Below are 16,368 nucleotides of genomic sequence, written 5' to 3' on the forward strand. Positions count from 1 at the left end.
ATTGAGATACATCTAAATAAAGTTTGGGGATTAGACTGCATGACACCACCTTGATTCCTAATCTGCAAGGGGAGGGGTGAATAGACCGTGTCAGAGACAGGGGTGAGAACACTTTGTGCTATGAGTTCATTTAACTTTGAATCTGCAATTTGAATAGGATGATGCTTCACATGACCATAACCATGGGTACAGCTCAGAGCTGTGGAGACCACAGAGAATGGCATTAGACATATTTTGAGACAGTTAGTGGAAATCTAAGGCTACAAGCTAAATGGAGTTAGATATTTGCATTTCATGGTTGACCAGACATTGAGGAGGATTGGGATCTTTTTCAAACTCAATCAGCATGACAGAGTGATCTCCAGCCTTGTCCTCGTCAACACTCACACGTGTGTTAACGAGAGAATCACTGACATGATGTCAGCTGGTCCTTTTGTGGCAGGGCTGAAATGCAGTGGAAATGTTTTTGGGGGATTCAGTTCATTTGCATGGCAAAGAGGGACTTTGCAATTAATTGCAATTCATCTGATCACTCATTCTGTAGTATATCCAAATTGTCATCATACAAACTGAGGCAGCAGACTTTGTGAAAATTTATATTTGTGTCATTCTCAAAACTTTTGGCCACTACTGTAGACCTTACAGAGTGAAATGCTTAAACTTAAACTTTCTTTGTAATACATCAAATGTTGAGCAACTATTATAATAGTATAATTCAGTTATGTCATCATACTATTGACTATTGGGTTCTCAAGGTGACTTGATACAGTATTATATTTCCTTTCTACAGTCAGTTCCTTTCCATTACCTGCCATGCCCTGAGTAGCAGTAAGGATGCCAGGGGGCCAGTACCAGATGTCCTCCAGGAGGCCGTGCCCCAGCCTCTATAGCCTGTCAGTCAGCTCAGAAGGTGGGCAGGACGAGGAGGGGGCCGACCCTCCCAAACGCCTCACCCCCCTGGAAAGGCTCACCACCGAAATGTGTCAGTATGAGTGGACCATCAAGGAGCTGATCGTGGGCCGTAGGATTGGCTTCTACAAGGTCTGTGGTGAGATCGGATATGGAACCTTTTCCCGCGTCGAAATGGCCTTCCCCGTCCTCACCAAAGGTAAAGGTCACACTGCTGACCATACAGAACTTCATCAACATCTTGGATGAATGTATCATCCATGTAATGATGATAACAGCAAAGCAATTCATTAGTGTGACTGAAACCACCACAGTAAAGCATGTTGAAACTGAATTGAGGAAAACACCTGTCTCAAGTTATCCAACATCTGACTCTCTCCTTCTCACCCCCAGACAAGGTGGCCATCAAGGTGCTGGATATAAAATCAAATCAAATCAAATCAAATTTTATTTGTCACATACACATGGTTAGCAGATGTTAATGCGAGTGTAGCGAAATGCTTGTGCTTCTAGTTCCGACAATGCAGTAATAACCAACAAGTAATTTAACTAACAATTCCAAAACGACTGTCTTATACACAGTGTAAGGGGATAAAGAATATGTACATAAGGATATATGAATGAGTGATGGTACAGAGCAGCATAGGCAGGATACAGTGGATGGTATCGAGTACAGTATATACATGAGGTGAGTATGTAAACAAAGTGGCATAGTTAAAGTGGCTAGTGATACATATATTACATAAGGATGCAGTCGATGATATAGAGTACAGTATATACGTATGCATATGAGATGAATAATGTAGGGTAAGTAACATTATATAAGGTAGCATTGTTTAAAGTGGCTAGTGATATATTTACATCATTTCCCATCAATTCCCATTATTAAAGTGGCTGGAGTTGAGTCAGTGTGTTGGCAGCAGCCACTCAATGTTAGTGGTGGCTGTTTAACAGTCTGATGGCCTTGAGATAGAAGCTGTTTTTCAGTCTCTCGGTCCCAGCTTTGATGCACCTATACTGACCTCGCCTTCTGGATGATAGCGGGGTGAACAGGCAGTGGCTCGGGTGGTTGATGTCCTTGATGATCTTTATGGCCTTCCTGTAACATCGGGTGGTGTAGGTGTCCTGGAGGGCAGGTAGTTTGCCCCCGGTGATGCGTTGTGCAGACCTCACTACCCTCTGGAGAGCCTTACGGTTGTGGGCGGAGCAGTTGCCGTACCAGGCGGTGATACAGCCCGCCAGGATGCTCTCGATTGTGCATCTGTAGAAGTTTGTGAGTGCTTTTGGTGACAAACCGAATTTCTTCAGCCTCCTGAGGTTGAAGAGGCGCTGCTGCGCCTTCTTCACGATGCTGTCTGTGTGAGTGGACCAATTCAGTTTGTCTGTGATGTGTATGCCGAGGAACTTAAAACTTGCTACCCTCTCCACTACTGTTCCATCGATGTGGATAGGGGGGTGTTCCCTCTGCTGTTTCCTGAAGTCCACAATAATCTCCTTAGTTTTGTTGACGTTGAGTGTGAGGTTATTTTCCTGACACCACACTCCGAGGGCCCTCACCTCCTCCCTGTAGGCCGCCTCGTCGTTGTTGGTAATCAAGCCTACCACTGTTGTGTCGTCCGCAAACTTGATGATTGAGTTGGAGGCGTGCGTGGCCACTCAGTCGTGGGTGAACAGGGAGTACAGGAGAGGGCTCAGAACGCACCCTTGTGGGGCCCCAGTGTTGAGGATCAGCGGGGTGGAGATGTTGTTGCCTACCCTCACCACCTGGGGGCGGCCCGTCAGGAAGTCCAGTACCCACTTGCACAGGGCGGGGTCGAGACCCAGGGTCTCGAGCTTGATGACGAGCTTGGAGGGTACTATGGTGTTGAATGCCGAGCTGTAGTCGATGAACAGCATTCTCACATAGGTATTCCTCTTGTCCAGATGGGTTAGGGCAGTGTGCAGTGTGGTTGAGATTGCATCGTCTGTGGACCTATTTGGGCGGTAAGCAAATTGGAGTGGGTCTAGGGTGTCGGGTAGGGTGGAGGTGATATGGTCCTTGACTAGTCTCTCAAAGCACTTCATGATGACGGAAGTGAGTGCTACGGGGCGGTAGTCGTTTAGCTCAGTTACCTTAGCTTTCTTGGGAACAGGAACAATGGTGGCCCTCTTGAAGCATGTGGGAACAGCAGACTGGTATAGGGATTGATTGAATATGTCCGTAAACACACCGGCCAGCTGGTCTGCGCATGCTCTGAGGGCGCGGCTGGGGATGCCGTCTGGGCCTGCAGCCTTGCGAGGGTTAACACGTTTAAATGTCTTACTCACCTCAGCTGCAGTGAAGGAGAGTCCGCATGTTTTCGTTGCAGGCCGTGTCAGTGGCAGTGTATTATCCTCAAAGCGGGCAAAAAAGTTATTTAGTCTGCCTGGGAGCAGGACATCCTGGTCCGTGACTGGGCTGGATTTCTTCTTGTAGTCCGTGATTGACTGTAGACCCTGCCACATGCCTCTTGTGTCTGAGCCGTTGAATTGAGATTCTACTTTGTCTCTGTACTGACGCTTAGCTTGTTTGATAGCCTTGCGGAGGGAATAGCTGCACTGTTTGTATTCGGTCATGTTACCAGTCACCTTGCCCTGATTAAAAGCAGTGGTTCGCGCTTTATGTTTCACGCGAATGCTGCCATCAATCCACGGTTTCTGGTTAGGAAATGTTTTAATCGTTGCTATGGGAACGACATCTTCAACGCACGTTCTAATGAACTCGCACACCGAATCAGCATATTCGTCAATATTGTTATCTGACGCAATACGAAACATGTCCCAGTCCACGTGATGGAAGCAGTCTTGGAGTGTGGAGTCAGCTTGGTCGGACCAGCGTTGGACAGACCTCAGCGTGGGAGCCTCTTGTTTTAGTTTCTGTCTGTAGGCAGGGATCAACAAAATGGAGTCGTGGTCAGCTTTTCCGAAAGGAGGGCGGGGCAGGGCCTTATATGCGTCGCGGAAGTTAGAGTAACAATGATCCAAGGTTTTTCCACCCCTGGTTGCGCAATCGATATGCTGATATGCTGAGTCTTGTTTTCAGATTAGCCTTGTTAAAATCCCCAGCAACAATGAATGCAGCCTCCGGATAAATGGATTCCAGTTTGCAAAGAGTCAAATAAAGTTTGTTCAGAGCCATCGATGTGTCTGCTTGGGGGGGGGATATATACAGCTGTGATTATAATCGAAGAGAATTCTCTTGGTAGATAATGCGGTCTACATTTGATTGTGAGGAATTCTAAATCAGGTGAACAGAAGGATTTGAGTTCCTGTATGTTTCTTTCATCACACCATGTCTCGTTAGCCATAAGGCATACGCCCCCGCCCCTCTTCTTACCAGAAAGATGTTTGTTTCTGTCGGCGCGATGCGTGGAGAAACCCGCTGGCTGCACCGCCCCCGATAGCGTCTCTCCAGTGAGCCATGTTTCCGTGAAGCAAAGAACGTTACAGTCTCTGATGTCCCTCTGGAATGCTACCCTTGCTCGGATTTCATCAACCTTGTTGTCAAGAGACTGGACATTGGCGAGAAGGATGCTAGGGAGTGGTGCACGATGTGCCCGTCTCCGGAGTCTGACCAGAAGACCGCCTCGTTTCCCTCTTTTCCCTCTGAGTCGTTTTTTTGGGTCGCTGCATGGGATCCATTCCGTTGTCCTGGGTGAAAGGCAGAACACAGGATCCGCGTCGCGAAAAACATATTCTTGGTCGTACTGATGGTGAGTTGACGCTGATCTTATATTCAGTAGTTCTTCTCGACTGTATGTAATGAAACCTAAGATGACCTGGGGTACTAATGTAAGAAATAACACGTAAAAAAACAAAACACTGCATAGTTTCCTAGGAACGCGAAGCGAGGCGGCCATCTCTGTCGGCGCCGGAAGTCACAGACGTGGCTGGATGTTTAGGTCCAGAGGCTACTCTCCAGGGAGATCTCCTGTCTGGAGGCCCTGCAGCATTCCAATGTTTTGCGTCTTTACGAGGTGGTGGAGTCACACAGCCGCCTCTACCTGGTGATGGAGTACTCTGGGGGAGGGGACCTCCATACACACATCTACTCCGATGGTAGGCTGTCAGAAGCAGAGGCCAAGATAACCTTCGCACAAATTCTGTCCGCCATCAAACACATGGTCAGTAATATTAAATTTAATTCACATATAGAATCAGCAATATTATCACAGGTCTTAATAAAGTCCAGTACAGAATTAATATAAAATATATTATTTCAGTCAATGTGAATAGTCAAATTATTTCATATAGTATGTCAATTGTTTGTGTTTGCAGCATGACAAAAACATCATCCACCGGGACCTCAAGGCAGAAAATGTACTGTACACCTGTAATGGCTGTGTGAAGGTGGCTGACTTTGGCTTCAGCACCAAGGTCATCAACCGCAGCGACACCCTGGACTGGACACCTTCTGTGGTTCTCCCCCTTACGCCGCTCCTGAACTCTTCAGGAACGAGTGCTACGCGGGGCCACCAGTGGACGTGTGGGCCATGGCCGTCCTGCTCTTCTTCATGGTGACCGGCACCATGCCCTTCCAGGCTGACACCATGGGCAAGCTGAGGCTCGCCGTTATAGAAGGGGTCTACACCCTCCTGCCCTGGGTACCAGGCCCGTGCCAGCGGCTGATTCGAGGCATCCTGAAGCCTGTGCCAGCGGATCGCTACGCGGTGGAGCAGATGTTGGGCTGTGACTGGCTGCTCCCTGTGGAGTACCCATGGACAGTGGTGCCACCGGTCCCCCTCAACCCTCTGCGCCTGGCAGATGCAGAGCCTGGAGAGCTGGATGATGATGAGGCGGAGATCAGGGCCTCCCTGGAGGAGCTGGGTGTCAACATGGAACATATACGCAACAACCAGGGTAAGGGCAGCCGCAGCCCCATCACCGGACTTTACCGCATCCTATTACACCACGCCCAGAAGAGGCGTGGCGCAGAGACTGTGCCTGTGATCAGAGGGTTGGTCCAGGATCCTAAGAAAGAGGGCCTCCTAACCTACAGAGGTCTGATGCACTCCTCCAAGTGATGTGTCCTTCAGTAAGTGACCAGCCTGGACATGGGTCCTTATATAAGCCTGCTTTAATCCATTGAACATTCACTCAGCATCATACAGCCACAAATGTTCTATTGAACTTGAATACGGACATTTGTGGTAACACACAGGTACTGAAACATTGGCCTGAAGGACTAATGTCTTTAACAGGTATTTGTGTTCTTCTGTTATCTATTGTTTATATCAACTCAGCATTGCTTATTCTCTTTTTCTATGATCTACTATTGTCTACTGTACCTCCCCACATTCTGCCCTGTGTTATATTTCTTACATTGCTATTGCACTGTTGCTGAAGAGTTTGCAAGTAAAGCCTTTCACTGTTTTGTTTACATCTACTGTCTACATCTACTGTGTTCTGTGCACATGATGAATATGCTTTGATTTGAAGTAAGATTGTTATAATACAATAATAAATGCCATTTAGCACACACTTTTATCCAAAGCGACTTAGTCATGCGTGCATATATTTTTCACGTAAGCCTATGGGTTGTCCCGGGAATCAAACCCACTATCCTGGTGTTGCAAGCCCCATGTAAGATATGAAATAGGGGTATAAATGTTCCTGATGAAATGAGCCCCATCAAAGTGAATTTAAAAAGCAACCTTATGTGATATGTATACTTTTATTCATATCACAATAGAATGCATGAAATATGAAGAATGTGCTGAAAGAGTATTGCTTAAAGACACTCCTTGGCTGTTTGCTGAGATCATAGATAGTCTCTGAAATCCAGATTATTTTTTGTCATTGTGATTTTTTGTTTAATTTGAGAAAAGATTGATTTTACACAGGTGCTTGTCTCTGTATTATATTTGACCACCAAATTGACCTTCTACCATTGTGAATGTATTAATCCTTGAATACCTAAATCTTTTCGAAATATAGTGCTATAAAGACCCAATTGACATTCACGTAGGCTTGTTTTGTTAATCTGAAACAGGTGTGTTTCAAATATAGGATAATGCCTATGCAATCAAATTTAGGGTTACTATCAAGCCTCTTTGTATGAAGTGCTTCCAAAAGCCAATGTCCTGCTCGACCCCATGTAAACAAAAGCCCACACCATCTGGCAGAGCAGCAGATGATAGCCAGACCCTATCCAAGCACCCAAACCAGTCTATACCGGTCCCCTTTGCACTCAAACTACCCTCGACTCCTCCTCCGTCCGACCCCCAACTGCAAAGAGCGGCAGATGGCGCAGCGTGGCTATGGAGACATCTGCCGGTCCAGCGACGTTCATACAATAGACCCTCTGTGTGGACCGCTGGATGTGACAGCAGAGCGCGCGCAGCTATTGTGCGCCCCCTATACACATGCAGATCAGCCGAGAGGAGGCGGATGGAATACAGAATTTTACTGAAGGGATAACAGTGAGCAGATGATAGACTTCAGCGCTTGCTATGCAAATTTTCCCAAAACCTTTGTCAACCCAGTAACCTCCCCACACTCTGCCCTCATAAGTAGGCCTACCGTCCAAACTTAATAAAGAAATTGAAAACACATGACAAAAAAATATAATATGCAGTTTTATTAGGTTATTGTTTTTTTTCATAAACATTTCTTAAGTTAAACATTGAAAGAATTATAAATCAATGTCTTATTTTTTATTTTAAACATAATGAAATGTTCTTAAGTATAAACAGTGAGAACATTATAAGTTAATATCTTTATTTTTTATTTTTACAAAGTTAATAAACACATTCTAAAGTGAAACCCTTAGAGCATTATACGTTGCCCAATTTATTAAATGTGTATTGGTTTTGACAGCGTTAAACGTTCTAAAGTCAAAACTTCAGAGCATTAGGCCTAGGAGTTAATACCTTTTCTTATATTTTTAAAAGGCTATTCTTTTTTTGCCATGATTACATTTCTAAAGTGAAACCTTTAGAGAATTAAGACAATTCTGGAAAGTGGGAAACATTTCGCTGAATGCAACGGTTGTTATTGCTGCTCAGCAAGAAGACATTTTAAAAAGTCCCTTTTTAAGAACGCTTCTTCTTGGCACCGCTTCTTCTCCTACTGCGCGTGCTTCAACGTGAGACGTTTGCTCTTTGGACCACAAAATGCAGAACTCGCTTCTCCTTTCTCTCCAAACCTCATCCGCACAATGAATGAGGGCCATCTTTGTCGCTCTCGTGGCATACCTGACCTCATTCACATAAAGAATGGAAGTCATCTTGGTATGGACCGGACAAGAGACAACGAATCGCGGGGGCCACTCGGGCCGGCCTCGCGCTGCCTGGAACGGAATCCTCCTCAGGAGTATCCAGGGATGAGAAACAGTGTCATCCTGTAAACGGATGAGTATTTCCTTATAGGTTGAAGGTTTACAGCATCTCAAGAGAGAAGAGTCAAGATCAGCTCTCAAGAAGGGTGATCTCTGGAACCCAGTCGTTCAGACTGTGGCTCTCCTCACAGAACAGGTGCAGCTTCTCCAGAGCAGTGTCCTCCCAAGAACCATCAGCTGGGTTCTGTTGACAAACAAAAGGGGAAAGGAACATTAGTCACATGGACACAATGAGCAGTTCATAACATTCTATATTATTCAATGTTTGAATTAAATCACTTTGAGTTGTAATATAACATACCGTGATAAGACAGCAGTGGGCATCTTCAAGCTGGCCAGTCTTGTCCCCAACAATCTCGGCCAGGCGCTGCATGTCGTTCACTCTGACGATGCTGATGTCGTTGTCAAAACAGAAAGACTGGATGAGGGTGAAGTGGATCTGGAGAGCAATGTCACACTCCCACTCCTCATCAGTGGCCAGAACGCAGAAAGACACGCTGTCTGGGTCACTGAAAGAAAAAATAGAAGCACCATAAGTATATGCAAAATTACTTCAAAATTATTAAAACATAGATAGAAATTATACGTTAACATTAGCATTTCAAGAAACTTATACTTACACATTCATAACTTTAGCAGACTCGTAGACACCAACCGTCAGGCAGTCATTTTCTTTAGCAGAGAGCAAAACTTCCTCTAGTGCATTGCCGGTGCACTGGGCACGCTCAGCGAACTTCTGGATCAGAACTTCCTCAAGAGTCATGATGATGCAGAATATTTCAAAAGGAACTTCGTAAGTGAGAGGTAGTGTAGTTGGAGGATAAATCCGAAAAGATTGGTGAGTCTGAAGAGACTGTGCTGCGTTTTAATACCCTTGGGCTCGTGGCCCCTGTAAATACACAGCGCTCTGATTGGTTGACCTGAATGGTGCATTGGTATGCTAATGTCATTGTCCCACTCTAGCTCATGGCAGATTGATAGGGGTCGTTACGGCACGTCTTTTTCTGTGCAAGGCATGCTCTCCAACCGAAAATATGTTGCATTACGTTCATATGCATTTATAATATTTCTAATGTTATACATGTTTAAAAAATAGAGATTTGGGCTGTCATATTTTGCATTGCAAGTTTACTTGAGTTTTTATAGTTTCAAATGCCGCACTGATGCCAATGGCCTCGAAATATGCTTTAGGGGTATGCAATTGATCATTTATCAAATCAGAATATTCCCTACTGAAACTAAACATCCAAAGAAGGGCAATTGAATAAGAAAACTGCGTAAAGTGCTTAAAAGTGCCCGAATTGTCTCTGATTAAGATTATGTAGGCTGATTTCAGTTTTAGGTGAAGGTGTCCGAACACCAACAATAGCATAACATGGTGAAAATAAAGTGTGCATAAGACGCACCATCCCCCCTTTGGAGAAGGCAGGTGGCAATCCGTAGAACCTGATCAAAAACGGCCCCTATTGTGTCTGCAGCAACTCATATTATCACGCTCTCCATACAAATGCAAATTAACCGCGCGTGCCAGGACACCGTGTGTGCCTCACAATATGCACTGCTGGCCTATACTGACCACGTGATCGACATCAGCGGTCGGAACTCTCTGCATGGTTTTATTTATTTACTTTTGACACATGGACCAATGAAGAGCCATGCTTTTCCATAAAAGTAATTCTAAAAGTTGAGCAAGCCTATGCCCAAATCCAGATATTGCACAATTTATTAATTATCCTTTATTAGAATATAACTGTCAACAGGTAGCCTACGTTTAAAGAAACACATATACCTTACAGGCATATTTCAAGCCACTGCATTTGGACATGGGCACAGTTTGGCCCACTTTTATCCCATTTGGTGACATTTAAGGTGCATAAAATAATCTAGAATTGGCTTGAGTAATTCTATAATTCTAGAGGGTCAGTGATTGACTCAGCGTCATTGTTTGATGGATATCAGTGCAGCAGATGGAGGATTGCTATGAGGACACCCCCTGTCACCCTGACTGACCCCGACCCCGAGGCGCGCTGCTCCTGTTGTCCGCGAGTCTTTACGTTCACTGGACGAAAAAATCTGTTGTCTGAGTTTTGATCCAATTTAAATGTGAATAAAGCGAGCGTATGGTCAAAAAAGAGGCCACGAGCCTAAATTGCAGCACAGGGTTGAATCATTCCGAAATGTTTGGAATAAAAACAAAAATATGCTGTTTTGATCAAACAAGGTTATTTTGCTACAAAACAAACTAATTGATTGTGGCAATCATTGGTTTATTATCAGGCAATCATTAGTTGAGAAGTTTAAATGGCTGATGCACGACAACAACCCATAGCTTGCATAGGTTAGTGCACAACAGTTTTCAAACATAACATATTGAGTTCCTTGAATCAGAGTTTGATCCATCTGATAGCAGCTCAAAGACTAGGCTCTTTTTTTGGAAGGATCAACTCAGCATAGCAACAGGGCAGGCGCGTGGAAGTCGATATGCAACGCATTGTTCTTGAAGTAGCACATCTGTCGGACGGGGTCCCCCTCCCCAGTAGCGCTTGACAGGTGTTCCTGGCTCAAGTCATGGCTTGCTCGGGCGAATGACATGCTGCACGTTGAGCCATGACTCAAAACGTATTTGTGCAGATGCAAATTAGCCAAAGCACACAACCAGACAAATCATACTTTCCATTAGCAAATAGCAAACAACGTTCTATTAATTTAGTAGTGGCTGACTGCTGGTAGCAATCATGTTGGTTCTTAGTAGCCTATACTAAATAATCAAATGGGGCATGCAAGATTAAGTTGGGCATGTTGAAACACTGTGGTCACAATGTAGGATGCTTTGTGTATACAATGCAATACAATAATATAGGGGAAGCTGTGAGACTATATTACAATCTCCAAGCTATTGTGTTTGCCTCTGTGCTTTTTAAAATAAAATCATAATCAAATCCATTTTTATTGGTCCATACACATATTTATCAGATGTTATTGCGGGTGTAGCGAAATGCTTGTGTTCCTAGCTCCAACAGTGCAGTAATATCTAACAATACACACTAATCTAAAAAATAATGGAATTAAGAAATATATACATTTTAGGACACGCAATGTGGAGTCTCGAGTATAAATATATATAGCCTACATGTGATATAATGTATAGACATTGTGGACAGTATGTGGTTAGAATATATCTGTATAGCCTATCTGAAGAATATGTAGGACAGAACTGTATATGTACAGCAATAGTTGAATAGGATGTCCTTGACTATAAAACAGTAGGCCTATATACATCAGAAATGGGTAAAACAGTATGAAACATTATTAAAGTGACCAGTGTTCAATTATTAAAGTGTATATGTATGCAGGACAGCAGGCTCTAAGGTGTAGGATTGAGTAACCAGGTGGTAGCCGGCTAGTGACAGTGACTAAGTTCAGGACAGGGTACTGCGTGGAGGCCGGATAGCGGTGGCTATTTATCAGTCTGATTATCTATTTAGTAACGCGCTCTAACAATTTCTTATTCTGAGACAAACCTTTTATGCTGTCTATGCATAATAGCAGCAGCAAGTCATTGTCCATTGTGCATTGCGGGTGCAGAATTACCTCTGCTTTCATCACGCAGAATTACCTCTGCTTTTATCACGCAGCAGTAGTTTTCTTTGTTGACCCCTCACCTTCCCCCACAGACAGATGGGATCTTGTTGCTATGGAGAGAGATACAGGCATCTGCAGATGCCACGCGCCTGAAGTGAGCAGCGACGCATGCCATAATCGGATGCAAATAGAAACGTTGGGCCAATTCTGTTCTCCAATAAATGCCTATTCAGTTATCTGGATATTAAAGTAAGTAACACAATAATATTTTGCGTCTAAATAAATGTAGATTTCCAGAAATCTTTCTGACTACATAAAGTTGGTATTTAAATACATACTCTATTTGAATCATGAAGGGTGCATCAGAAAAACGGAACAATTGTAGAAAGTAACGCTGTAGCGATATCTTCATGTAGTTTGGAAGCCCTTAGTGTTACACTTGGATATGGTTGTGGATTTTACAGTTGGTTAATAACCTCATCATTCAAACCGACCCTGCACGAGTCTGAATTCATTAATCCAGTACATCGGATGAAGGTCAGGGAGTTTCGTATTTGATCAATTCAATCGAAACTGCCCTTCCTTTCTTCAATAGTTTTGTCTATAGACACGCGCCTGCTAGGGCGGGTCACTCGTGCATTGTCGCCCAGCAGCCAATCACAGAACGCGTGTGTGCCGGGGTCTTGCCTATAAATATTATCTGTTTCTCACAAACAGCACAAACATACTGTACTTCTGTTTTATCCTCATCAACATCTTCTCAATTGAGCTCTACAAACGTAACTATCTATCTTCAAGATGGAAGCTATTGGCAAATCTCTGAAGGAAGCTCTCAAGTCTGCCCAGTGTGAGGATCGCCTCACTGTTGGTGTCTATGAGAGTGCCAAAATAATGAATGAGTAAGTATTTTATCTACTAAACGTGTGCTTTATTTATACCTTTCTTGACATTTACTCATTTACCGACACAATTGTGTTATTTTATGATAATATTGACCAATGAAAGTACATTTTTTCTATCTCAACAGTGACCCAGACAGCGTGTCTCTCTGTGTTCTGGCCACCGATGAGGAGTGGGAGTGTGACATTGCTCTCCAGATCCACTTCACCCTCATCCAGTCTTTCTGTTTTGACAACGACATCAGCATCGTCAGAGTGAACGACATGCAGCGTCTGGCCGAGATTGTTGGGGACAAGACTGGCCAGCTTGAAGATGCCCACTGCTGTCTTATCACGGTATGTTATATTACAACTCAAAGGGATTTAATTCAAACATTGAATAACATAGAATGTTATGAACTGCTCATTGTGTCCATGTGACTAATGTTCCTTTCCCCTTTTGTTTGTCAACAGAATCCAGCTGATGGTTCTTGGGAGGACACTGCTCTGGAGAAGCTGCACCTGTTCTGTGAGGAGAGCCACAGTCTGAACGACTGGGTTCCAGAGATCACCCTTCTTGAGCTCTGATCTGGGACTTGACTCTTCTCTCTTGAGATGCTGTAAACCTTCAACCTATAAGGAAATACTCATCCGTTTACAGGATGACACTGTTTCTCATCCCTGGATACTCCTGAGGAGGATTCCGTTCCAGGCAGCGCGAGGCCGGCCCGAGTGGCCCCCGCGATTCGTTGTCTCTTGTCCCGTCCATACCAAGATGACTTCCATTCTTTATGTGAATGGGGTCAGGTATGCCACGAGAGCGACAAAAATGGCCCTCATTCTTTGTGCGGATGAGGTTTGGAGAGAAAGGAGAAGCGAGTTCTGCATCTTGTGGTCCAAAGAGCAAACGTCTCACGTTGAAGCACGCGCAGTAGGAGAAGAAGCGGTGCTAAGAAGAAGCGTTCTTAAAAAGGGACTTTTTAAAATGTATTCTTGCTGAGCAGGATAACGCCGTTGCATTCAGCGATATACTTCCCACTTTCCAGAATTGTCTTAATTCTCTAAAGGTTTCACTTTAGATGATTTAAATATGACAAAAACAAAAAACAGAAATACATTTTTAAAAATGTACTTAGAATACTCTAAAGGTTTAACTTTAGACCTTTAACATGAGATTTATTAACATTTTATGAAAGATTATTTCAGTTGTTATTATCGAAAATGTTACAATATTGAACTCCTGATTATGTCAACAACTAAAAAGAAAGATATATTACATTTGTTGTTCTCTAAAATGTTTTGCTTTTGAATTCTTGATTATGTCAACAAATAAGAAAGAAGATACATGAATGAATACATTTGTTATTTTCTAAAGGTTTCGCTTTAGACATTTCTTGTACGACAAAATTATTAATAAAGAGTTTAATGTAAATCTTGGGTCTTGAATGTTCTATACATACTAGACACACATTTAAGTGTCAAATCAGTCTCCCATCCAGCATTTGTAAATAAACATTAGCTCTTACACACTGTTTGGTGCTCTTACCAGTACCCAACACTTGTACATCCCATAGACCTGATGTACTGTGGTCTATCCTAATTGCCACCTGTCATCATGGCCTGTCATAGCCATGTGTGTGCAGTGTCATTGTTTACAAACTACTGCCCCTGCAGGCCCATGTCTATTCTAACCTCTTGAAGCATCTACATGTGAGAGGCATATCACTGTGTTTACAGCATCCCAGGTTCAGTTGAAGGGATCCCTATATGTTAGCCCTAACTTTCAGACCTCTCCTCCACCAACATACAGAGCTTCAGTGATGGGAAGTAGTGAACTACATGTTGTTCAAATAGTCGTTGAATTACATTTGGCTTTATCTTGGTGGTAGTTGAACTAAATTGAAATCTTGGTCGTGTTTTCAGTAGTTCATTACTTTGTGCCAGTGTAGCGGTGTAGCTAACTACCTGAACTACATTATACTTTTATTTTCAAAAAGAACAGACAATATGGGTAAAGTAGGCAAGATGTACGTTCTTTATCAGCATCAGACCTGCCTAACTCTCACTTGAAACATAGTTTTTGTGTTTAATAAGCTAAATGACAGATTTTGTTAATATCTGACTCCAGAGTGAGCTGCTCTTGCGTTTTGTTGTCTGACATTTCAGATTTAAATTAAAATGTTCACAAAGTAGTTTGGATTTAGTGAACTACTTTTACAAATAAACTTTAGTTAAGTAAACTATATGTTTGTTAAGGGTAGCTTTAGTGTAGCGTATCTTGTTCCAGTGTGATGTAAACTATATGTTTGTTAAGGGTAGCTTTAGTGTAGCGTATCTTGTTCCAGTGTGAAGTAAACTATATGTTTGTTAAGGGTAGCTTTAGTGTAGCGTATCTTGTTCCAGTGTGAAGTAAACTATATGTTCAGAGTAGCTTCCTCAACACTGAAGAGCTTGAGTCTGTGCCTTAAGACCCACCACCACACACAGCTTAGTAGCATATACAGTATAGCAGTACAGGAGAACAATTGGAGTTTCTGTCCACTAATCAAATGGCAGGTAACCAGAGTGATTGATCATTAATACATTGATTATATATTGTCACTTGATGTCCTTAGCCACTTAAGAGTTGAGATATGGTTGAATGCCTTAATCATTGTCTCATATGGTAATTAGGCACATCTATTTACATTGAATTCATCATCAAATTTCCTGACAGTGTTTAATGATGATGGTGCATAGCATTCACACCTACTTCCAATTGCATGTTGCAGCAGGATTAGGATTATAGTTATTTTGGTGCTGTGAACTAGAGTTTGCACCTGATTCTAACTTCTATGGTCAAGGTGTGTTTAGGTGTTGTGCCTCAAATCAGTCCTGTGTGTAGACTGCTGCATGTGGTAGCTTTCAATTTTGGGGGAAGCTACTCTTGTAATAAAGTTTACCAAGTATAATAGTATAACTTTAGTCTGTCCCCTCGCCCATACACGGGCCATTTCACATCGGCACCCCCCTTTTGACCTCCTCCTTTTCCGCAGCAACCTGTGACCCGGGTCAACAGCATCAATGTAACAGTATAACTCTAGACTGTCCCCTCGCCCATACCCGGACGCGAACCAGGGACCCTCTGCACACATCAACAACAGTCACCCACGAAGCATCGTTACCCATCGCTCCACAAAAGCCGCGGACCTTGCAGAGCAAGGGGAACCACTACTTCAAGGTCTCAGAGCAAGTGACGTCACCAATTGAAACGCTATTAGCGCGTACCACCGCTAACTAGCTAACCATTTCACATCGGTTACACAAGCTACCAATTTCTTAACGTTGGAAGTAATTTAGCCTATTAAACTCAAAAACTGTTTCAAGTGAGAATTAGGCAGGTCTGAGGCCGAAAAAGAAAGGAAATCTTGCCTACTTTATACGTATTTTCTGTTATTTTTGCAAAAAAAAATGTAGACTGTAGTTCCAGTAGTTAGCTACACTGCTACCTGGCAACAACTACTGAAAACACTACCAAGATTTCAGTTTAGTTCAACTACTACCAAGCTACAGCCAAATGTAATTACATGTAGTTCACTACTCCCCATCACTGGTAGATTTAGAGGCAGTGGATGGAGGATAGGGGTGTTGCTAAATGTCTTT

General features: G+C 43.3%; 2 protein-coding genes and 1 pseudogene across 2 annotated transcripts; 2 read left to right on the forward strand and 1 right to left on the reverse strand.

Moving 5' to 3' along the window:
• The first annotated feature begins 834 nt into the window (after positions 1 to 834).
• On the forward strand, positions 835 to 5,966 carry LOC139409936 (NIM1 serine/threonine protein kinase). The gene is given in 5 exon segments (XM_071155344.1): positions 835 to 1,108; positions 1,303 to 1,329; positions 4,810 to 5,051; positions 5,206 to 5,325; positions 5,328 to 5,966. Coding segments are annotated over 5 exon segments (1,302 nt in total).
• A 2,181-nt stretch (positions 5,967 to 8,147) lies between these two features.
• LOC139409937 (growth arrest and DNA damage-inducible protein GADD45 gamma-like) lies at positions 8,148 to 9,199 on the reverse strand (annotated as a pseudogene).
• Positions 9,200 to 12,640: 3,441 nt separating this feature from the next.
• On the forward strand, positions 12,641 to 13,600 carry LOC139409938 (growth arrest and DNA damage-inducible protein GADD45 gamma-like). Its single transcript, XM_071155346.1, has 3 exons — positions 12,641 to 12,747; positions 12,876 to 13,083; positions 13,201 to 13,600. The coding sequence occupies exons 1-3, from the start codon at positions 12,647 to 12,649 to the stop codon at positions 13,312 to 13,314; spliced, it is 423 nt and encodes a 140-aa protein (XP_071011447.1). The 5' UTR covers positions 12,641 to 12,646; the 3' UTR covers positions 13,315 to 13,600.
• The last annotated feature ends 2,768 nt before the right edge of the window (positions 13,601 to 16,368 follow it).

The sequence above is a fragment of the Oncorhynchus clarkii genome, chromosome 5 (assembly GCF_045791955.1).
Source record: "Oncorhynchus clarkii lewisi isolate Uvic-CL-2024 chromosome 5, UVic_Ocla_1.0, whole genome shotgun sequence".
NCBI lineage: Eukaryota > Metazoa > Chordata > Actinopteri > Salmoniformes > Salmonidae > Oncorhynchus > Oncorhynchus clarkii.

What these genes read in the sequence shown, in the direction of transcription:
- LOC139409938 (XM_071155346.1), top strand. Translation starts at nt 12,647, where the DNA reads ATGGAAGCTATTGGCAAATCTCTGAAGGAAGCTCTCAAGTCTGCCCAG. An exon ending in AGTGCCAAAATAATGAATGA is followed by an intron (nt 12,748 to 12,875) that starts GTAAGTATTTTA and finishes CTATCTCAACAG; the next exon opens with TGACCCAGACAGCGTGTCTC. An exon ending in CCCACTGCTGTCTTATCACG is followed by an intron (nt 13,084 to 13,200) that starts GTATGTTATATT and finishes GTTTGTCAACAG; the next exon opens with AATCCAGCTGATGGTTCTTG.